Below are 8,969 nucleotides of genomic sequence, written 5' to 3' on the forward strand. Positions count from 1 at the left end.
TGAAGGCTGAACATGATAGTGGGACAAAAGGAAAGTAAAAGGAAATAGAGGAAAGAACTAGAAGGCAAAGGACATTTATAGAGGTCTAAATATAGGCATATACATATGTAAGTATATTTATATATAATGATAGGGAAATATATCTATGTACTTATATTGATATGTTAGGTATTAAGATAGCAGATGGACATTGGGCCTCTATTCAAATACTCCCTCAACGCAAGAACACTCTGGTCTAATAACCTGGTATTCTGTGATGCTCACCTTCCTGACATGATCACTGAAGACAAAATGGGTGATAAGCAAATGTGGTGAAGAAAGCTGATGGTGTCCGGCTATCAAAAGATATAAGGTCTGGGGTCTTAAAGGCTTAAAGATAAACAAGCGGCTATTTAGCTGAGAAGCAACAAAGCCCACATGGAAGAAGTACACTAGCCTGTGTAATCATTAGGTGTCAATGGGATCAGGTATCAGGCATCAAAGACCCAGAACAAAAAATCATATGGACGGGAATGAGGGGGAGTGCGTAGTAGAGACCCAAAGGCCATCTTTAGGCAACTGGACATCCCCTTACAGAAGGGACACAAGGAAGAGCGAGCCAGTTTGGGTGCAGTATAGCACTGATGAAACATACAACTTTCCTCTAGTTCTCTAATGCTTCCTTCCTGCCCCGCTATCATGACTTCAATTCTACCTTACAAATCAGGCTAGACCAGAGCATTTACACTGGTTCAGATAAGAACTGGAAACCCAGGGGATCCAGGACAGATAAACCCCTCAGGACCAGTAATGTGAGTAGCATTACCAGGAGGGTAAGGGGAAGGTGGGGGTAGAAAGGGGACACCGCTCACAATGATCTACATATAACCCCTTCGGGGACAGCCAACAGAAAAGTGAGTGAAGGGAGACAGCAATCAGTGTAAGACATGAAGACTTTTTTATTTTAAATAAATTATCAAGGGTTCAAGGAGGGTGGGGGAGGGGGAAATGAGCTGATATCAAGGGCTCAAGTAGAAAGAAAATGTTTTGTAAATGATGATGGCAACATATGTACAAACGTGCTTGACCCAATGGATGTAGGTATGGATTGTGAGGAGCGGTAAGAGCCCCCAATAAAATGATTTTTAGAAAAATCATTGGAGGTTTTAGCTTTTGGGTTGAGAGCCTGGGAGCTTTTAGGAGAGGGGACCTGAGACGGTGGAGAATGCCAGTGACAGCACAAGGGCCCTGTTGACTTTGGTGGCCACAGCTTTACAGTCTTCAACCAGCGGCTTGGATGTGTGCCTTTTGAAACAACTCGCAGATGCTTACTTGTATTCAGAGTGGGTGGTGGGGTGGGGTGGTGGTGGCAGGGAGTGGAGAGGTGTGCTCTCATGGCCTGACCTCTGTATTAGGCTGGATTTTCTAGAAAAACAAATCCAGTGACACTGTACTAGGTACAGGAAGAAGTCTTATATCCAGAAGTAACCTTCTATCAAGAAGACATCGTGCTTCAGTCCAACTCAGGTCCTTAAGTCCAGTGCTAGGCGAGACTGTCTTCAGACTCATGTAGCTGCAGGCCGATGATGCTCACCGGCTGGTGGGTGCAGAAGCGTGTGGATCCACAGTGAGTGGAAACATGGCAGGGCACTGACGGCTCTCAAGGTTGGGCAGTCCACTTGGGGACACTCCTGGAAGCAGACAGAGTCCCAGCCAGGATGAAAGCAAAGGGTAAGAGAGAGAGGAAGAGAGAGAGAGTGAGAGAGAGAGAGAGACACCCCAGTTTTTCCCTTATAAGAAGACTATATATCCCAGGGAGGTATCATGAGGCTGTGACCTGATTGACAGGTTGGGTTCCACCCCCTCACATCCGCAGAAATTCAAGTTGACTGAAAATCAAACTACTACAATGCCCCCGCCCCCCAGTTGGGATTCTGAGAAGCTGTTCTCTAGAAGAGGAGAGAAAGGAGGAGTTTGTATAGAGCGATTGTCAAAGGTGGGAAACCAAGTGGTCAGTGAATGGAGAATACATGGGGAGGGTGGTGAGTCTGGGGGAAATTGGGGAACAGTCGGAGAAGTGGAAGGATAGGATGGCAGTCAAGGGTCTTCCTTGTATTCAGCAGGGAGGAGGAGCCCACCGACCATCTCCTTCGGGAGCCCCTCAGTGGGATGTGTAAGGCAGGCAGAGTGCACGTCTGGGGCTCTCAGCCCTCTCTCAATTCCCTTGCTGGACACGGCCTTTGTACCACCCGGCTACTCATTTCCCCCATTTTATGGTTTTGTGTACCTTTGGAATGCCTTAATAAAACATGAAAAATATTTATTCTCCATAGATCAATAATTTACTACGAGTTATGACAATACTAAATTTGGTCAATTATTCATTTACTATCAAGTATTTATAAATGCTACCTTAATTTAAAGCATTATCCATTAGAACTCAAATCTTAATAAAACTGGGATGACTTAAAGGAGGAAAGGAAGGGCATAGAGACCGAGGTGGCTGGGATGTGTGTGTGTGTGTGTGTGTGTGTGGGTGTCAGAGGCAAGGTGGTGGGAACCTGGGGATGGCATCAGGGACTTGTGCTCATGGGAACAGCTGCTGGGTGGACAGAGTTCCTATGTTCCTGGGGTTGGCCTGTGTCCTTCTCAGAGAGAGAAGTTTCCCTCTGGGCAGAATAGAACCTGATTCTGCCCAGCACCTGCCTCTCTATTTCCCTGCTGGGACAAGCAGAGGATTGTCCAAGCTTCTTGGTGGTGATGACCACTGCTTGTTTCCACCCATTTGAAGGACCTTTCTTTCATTACCCGGGTATAACAGTGCTTGCAACCTTGACAGGTGGTACCTAGCATGCAGTTTCATATATGTGCTGCTGATGATTGAAGGGGCAGATGGTCCCTGAGTAGCAGGGCTGGACCTCCTGGTCTTGTTCATCTGGAGCCACGTCTGGTCCTTCCAAGGGACAGATGTGGGTGTGTCCTGTGCTCAGCACCTTGAAGGCTGTGCCGAGAAATATCCAGGAATCATTACCAGGTGGTGGTATCAGCGTTAAGGAATGATGTCTTTCTTCTACCCAAATCTCCTTGGGAATTGCTCTCCCATTCCCAACATTGGCCCGAGAATAGCTAAGATTGGGGCAAGTAATGAAGATGGAGGACAGTGGACATGGACCTGTGTTAGTGCCCATGGTGAACCTCAACATCACAGGGCACCTCTCTTCTCTCCAGTGCCCACCTGCAGGCACCTAGTCATCTGAGGAGTCAAGGATTTGCCTTCTCTTCAGAAAGATCTGGATCTTGCTTAGTCACATCTTCTCAGGAGTGTGAGCTCACCTGGGAGGTGCCCTGAGTTTTTCAACCAGGCAAAGGCTGGAGCAAATCAGACACAAATCACCCTTGTCTCTTCCCAGGCCTGGCTACTGAGGCCAGGGCACTCTTTCTCCCTTCTCCGGCTGTGTGACCTAGGTCAGGCCATCAGGCCTTCCTGCGCTTCTGTCCTCTCTTGGTGGTGGGGTCAAAAAGGTCCCCTGCGGTGAGAGTGATGGTGATGATGTCAGCCCTGTGATGGGATCAGCACTGTGTTTGGCACAGCCAGCTCCAGAGAGCGTCTTGTTTCCTCAGAAGCCTGGACCAGCAGGATGCTAGCATCTCTTTGTGAGTTGGAGGAGTTGGGGGTTGTGATTGAGGGGCTGTGTCTGGGTTGCTGGAGGGGGTCCCCTGACCCCTCCCATGGGCTCTCCACCTTTTCTTCTACTCCCGAAAAGCCATGGGCTGTCCCAGAGACACCGCAGAGACCATCTTCTCCCCTGGCTTCTGAGCTGGGAAGAGGGGCTTGAAGCTGCCCCTGAAACATGCCCTCTATGTCCTCCCAGTCTTGTGGATAAATCGTTCTCCAAGATCTTTGCCTAAAGGGTGCATTGCTATCACCAGGAGAGAGAGATGCAAGAGAGGAAAGAAATTAAAACACAAGCTGTTCTCTTCCAAACCCAAACCCACTGCAATTGAAGCAATTCGGACCCAGGGGAGCCACCCCAGGTAGGGTTTCCAATCATTATGGGCCCAGACAGCTTCTCTTTCTCTAGTGGGGTGACTGGTGGGTTTGAACTGCCCACCTTGTGTCTAGTAGCCCAGTGCCTAACCCACAGCACTACCAGGGATCCTAGGGGATTTACAACACCTCCCTGAGCCCTGAGCTGGAGAGGGACCAACAGAGATGACTTCTGCACTCCTGCCTGCTATATGCTAGGCAATTAGAGGCACTTCATACACAGAGCTCTTTCTTACAATGTGCCAAAGAGGCTGTGAAGTGGGCATTGTTGTCTTTAGTTGACCTAATGGACGACAGGGACCCGGAGAGGCCCAGATCCTTGCCCAAGATGTCACAGCATGTTCATGTCTGAGCCTGCGCCAAGTTGAGGCTGTGGGCCCCAACACTGGGGTTCAGTAGCTTATATTGCTCCCCATAACCAGGCCACGAGGTGTATAATGTCCCATCCCAGAAATCATCCTCACATAACCTTGATTAAGTTAATAGCTGATTTGGCTTTGATCTGATGTATTTTGATCTTATTATTTTTATGTTAGGAGCTTCCAAATAACCATCATTTCACCAGTGCCCCAATTAGCAGGCCATTCATAGCGGATTGGAAATTGATTCGCACAGGGCCTCTCCATTAGTGCCTGGGAAAGGCTTCCAGCCTTAATTACCCTTCCTGCTCTGGGAGGCGGGCAGCTCCAGGGGCTTGATGCGCTGCAGGTGGGCAGCATGAGGGGGGGGATCGTGGCCCCGTGTTCACTGCTGGGCAGGGCTGCTGGCAACCATGGGCTGTCATTTTTCACGTGTTTTAGTGGGTGTGACTCTGATGGAGACATTGAGAGGCTGGGGTGGTGGGTGTCCAAGGAGAGGGCAGGACTCTGGTGTTTGCATAGCACAGCCTTTGCTCAGGCCTGCGCTGCTCTGGTGCCGTGGCAGAAATTCCTTCCCCCAGTGAATAGGAGACACAGGCTCAGAAACAAGACATGTTCATAGCACCCAGCTCCCGACTAGAGCAGCCCGGACTAGCACGTCCATTGTATTTTCTGCCTGGTTCTAATGTACTTTCTGCTATACCTTGATGAGCCCAGACCCAGGGCTATGGTAGGGTGAGCAAATGATGATTCATCCATCCATCCATCCATCCATCCATCCATCCATCCATCCATCCATCCATTGTCACACCCCCCACCCCCATGTGTCCATCTCTCTCTCTCTCTCCCGACCTGCCAGTTCCCTCAGACTGGTACCTGAGGCCACCACAGTTGGCTCTACCGCCTAAACTCTTGCCCAACCACTCAGTCATCTCTTCCTCCATCATGTTTCTTCTGTCTGCCCTCGGCCTTGGTTCACACGGCCCCTCTGCTCACATTGCTCTCCCCCATCCTGCCTAGCTGAATCCTTCCCTGCCTTTGCAGCTTTGGGTCAGGCCCAGAGAGCGCCCACTTCCTTTGTTGATGGGCCCTGGTCTGCATGAGCAAGTGGTGGGCCTGTCTCCACAGATTCTAATCTCCGCAAAAAAGTGACCGGTGGTCATTGGGGTTCTGGCCCTATGCTCAGCATCGGGGTCAGCGGGTGCATGCTGAAAGAAAGGGATGCGCTGCCACGAGCACTTGCTGAGGTGAGGCTTCTTGGATGACGTACTCCCCCAGCTCAGAGCCGTTCCGGACCTCACTGCCCTGCTTCTGCGAATGGAGACAGGCCTTCCATGAGAAGCCGAGGCTGATACACTGGTGGGCTGGGTGACAGGGGCCATGGTGATGGTTGTGGCTGCAGGGAAGGCGCCCCCTTGAGGATCTTGGGACTCCATTCCCTCTGTAGGCCCAGGATAGGAGTTCCAGGATAGCTGTACACCCAGTGATACACGGCAGTGTATTCTGTACGATTTCTTCAAAAAGTTAGAAATGGAATGTATAGGCACTCAAGGAAGAAGTACTTGCCCCTCACTGGCTGCAGGGCCTCCGGGTCTAGTGACTGAAACGGCACCAGCGATATCCATTCAGAGGGATGTGAGGAGAAAGTGGATTAACATGTTTTACGGACTCAATAACAGTACTGGGCACAGAGAAGAATTTCAAAAAATCATTACTCCTCCTATATCGCTTTCATACTTAGCTATTAATGGAGGATTTTCTTTTCTCGTTTCCTAAAGGGATTATATGCTCCCTATAAGAAATTTTGGAACAAAGCTCATACAGAAAACCACTTCCTGCTACGTATTGTGAGTGTGTGTGTGTGTGTGTGTGTGTTTTATGTGAGGGTTGTAAAATTTTTAAAAAGTTATTATTACTTGTGAGTTAATACATATATCATTCCATAGTTCAATATCACATCAAGTAGTATTGTATTATTGTTACCACAATCAGTTTCCAAACATTCTTTTTCTTCCTGGACTCATTGACAGTGTCTCCCTTTTACCCCTCCTCCCTTGCCCCCACTCCCCCCACCCCTGAAGCCCTTATTCCACATGCTGTCTCTATAAGTCCATCAATCCCGGGCTTCATTTCTGCTACTTATTAAAACGTGGTCCCTTTTAACATCGTGCTGTTTTCCTCCCAGCCTTGATTTCATGCATATTTTGATTTAATTGAAGGCATAAACCACACACAGTTCTGTGTTATTGTCCCATCACTTTTTAGCCTGCGTACTTTCCGTGTTATTGGAGCGCTCCATACACTGTTGTTGGGCTGAGAACGCTTTCAGCCACTCGCTCGTCATGCCCTCTTGTCGCTCTCTCGGGTGGCTGGGGCTCTTTCAAGAATATCTCTGAGGACCCTCTGTGCTTCCAGATCTCCAGCTATGCCCGTGTGGTGGGTTGCCCTGCAACGTGGAGTTGCTGAGGGGTGGGCCCGGACATGGCTTTGCTCCCTGCCATGGAAAGAGGATGAGCATGGCCCTCGTGGTGCTTGTCTCTGTAGAGCTGGAAGCCTAGCTGGAGATCCAGACGGTGATCCCAGAAGCGTGGCAGGTCTGAGTCTTGAAGCAGGCGCCTCTGCGCACCTTCCAGAGGCAATAGAACGCGTGTGCCCAAGGGCTTGCCTGTAGCTGTGAACTTGTAGCGTGGGGAGGAGCATGGAGCGGCAGGCCTTGGGGAGCCCACCAGACTGACTCAAGTCCTGTGACTTTCTCCCTGAGGTGTTTTGGAATCAGGAAGGACTCTCAGCAGGGTGTGCTGCAATCAGACTTTCGTTTAGGAGTGTATGGGGCAATGTGCAGCTTGGATGGGCATGGAGAACATTGTTCTAGCTGTGGGTTAGCTCCCAAAGGGGACTTCCTTCACAGCTTCCTATTCCTCTCCCACCCCCACCGCTTGTCTGGAGAAGGGGGTTCTGCAGGGAAAGTTGCTGAAAGGTGTTTGAGCTCCCTGCCCAGATGTTGCTCAGCAGCGGGCCAGGGAGAGGAGCATCCTCTCATGGGAACAGCTGGCCTTGATGAATTCAGATGCCCCCCACCCCCACCCCTTCTCTCCCTGCGCCTTTGATTCCTGCCACCTTGTTCCTTGGGGTTGGTCTTTGTCTTCATGGTTTCTTCCCCAGCCTCCTAGGAGTCCTTACAGAAAAGCCCAAGGGTTTGCCACGGTTGCTCGAAATTTCTCAGAAGTAGGCTGTCAGTAGCAGATGGCCCACCGACATTCACAGGCTGTGTTTTGAAACTGCATCTGCTTTCTTACATTCCTGCCATCGCACACGCATTATTAATAAATGCTTGCTTCAGGACTGGTGCAGCGGGTCACGATGTTGGGAGATAAGGCTTTCAATTAATTGAGTCTATCTCCCCCCACCCCCCCTCCCAAAGGCCCAAGTGCGTACCCAAAAGGGCTGCCTGGTGGCTACTGGATGATTTCAAAAGATGAGCCTCTGAGCGTGCCAGCCCTGGAAAGAGCGGTTGGTGCCTTTGCTGCACCCTTCTTGGTGCCCACGGTGACTGCCCAGCAGTGGGAGCAATTCCCTTTATTATTGTCAAGTGGTTTTTGAATCAACCCTGGCTTCTGGCACCATCTGAGACATCTGGAGCCTGACCCCAGGTTTTTATGATGTGAACCCCATCCACTCGGCCAGAAAACCTTGGGTCTGGTCTTTTTCTTTCTGCCGGCAAGCTGGGTCCTTGGGTACGTGGCTCCTTGGCTCTCATATGTAATTCATCCCAATCCAGTTCCATTCAGCCAACCAGGGCTGAACAGTTTGATAAAGTGAGCGATCTATTCTCCAGGGACTCTCCGCCCTGGGTGGGAGGCAGGACGGAGTATCATCCTTATTCTAGCACGATTGGGCCCCCCGTGTGCCTCTGTTTCCTCTTCTGTCAAATGGGTCCAACCAGCTGGAAGGGCGATTTGCAAGGGAGCATGTGTGCGGGCAGCGGGCCTCGCCTGAGCAGGCCCAAGCCCGTGCAGCGTCGTCACTCTGGGGCTGACCCTTCCCTTTCTCTCCTCTCTCTCTCTGCAGCCTGTGACCTTATGACCCAGGGGATTTTGGCCTTGGTCACGTCCACTGGCTGTGCGTCCGCCAACGCCCTGCAGTCGCTCACGGATGCCATGCACATCCCGCACCTTTTTGTTCAGCGCAACCCCGGGGGCTCCCCGCGTACTGCCTGCCACTTGAACCCCAGCCCCGACGGCGAGGCCTACACGCTGGCCTCCAGGCCGCCAGTCCGCCTCAATGACGTCATGCTCAAGCTGGTGACCGAGCTGCGCTGGCAGAAGTTCATCATGTTCTATGACAGTGAATATGGTAAGTGGGGGTGGGGCGGGGGGCAGCTGGTGGGGGCCAAGTGGGTGGGGCTGGGCAGGCGTGCCGGGTGGTCTGAGACCAGTGAGCCTCAGGGTGGTACCAGCCCAACCTCCTGCTTCAGGAAGGGAAAGAGGCACAAGAGCAGATCGGCAGATAGGCATGGAGGTTGCCTAGCAACAGCATCTGATCATGACAGTGATACACTGGTGGGCTGGGTGACAGGGGCCATG

General features: G+C 51.0%; 1 protein-coding gene across 1 annotated transcript in view; it reads left to right on the top strand.

Annotated features, from left to right (window-relative positions):
• The window catches only part of GRID1 (glutamate ionotropic receptor delta type subunit 1), a 902,002-nt gene that overhangs the window by 191,924 nt on the left and 701,109 nt on the right, over window positions 1–8,969 (top strand). The window contains exon 3 of the mRNA XM_013006314.2: window positions 8,455–8,739. Within this exon, the coding sequence (XP_012861768.1) occupies window positions 8,455–8,739 (285 nt within the window). The remainder of the gene's footprint in view (window positions 1–8,454; window positions 8,740–8,969) is intronic.

Source organism: Echinops telfairi, unplaced genomic scaffold (genome assembly GCF_000313985.2).
Source record: "Echinops telfairi isolate 266 unplaced genomic scaffold, ASM31398v2 ScPeMD7_2010;HRSCAF=2546, whole genome shotgun sequence".
Lineage (NCBI taxonomy): Eukaryota > Metazoa > Chordata > Mammalia > Afrosoricida > Tenrecidae > Echinops > Echinops telfairi.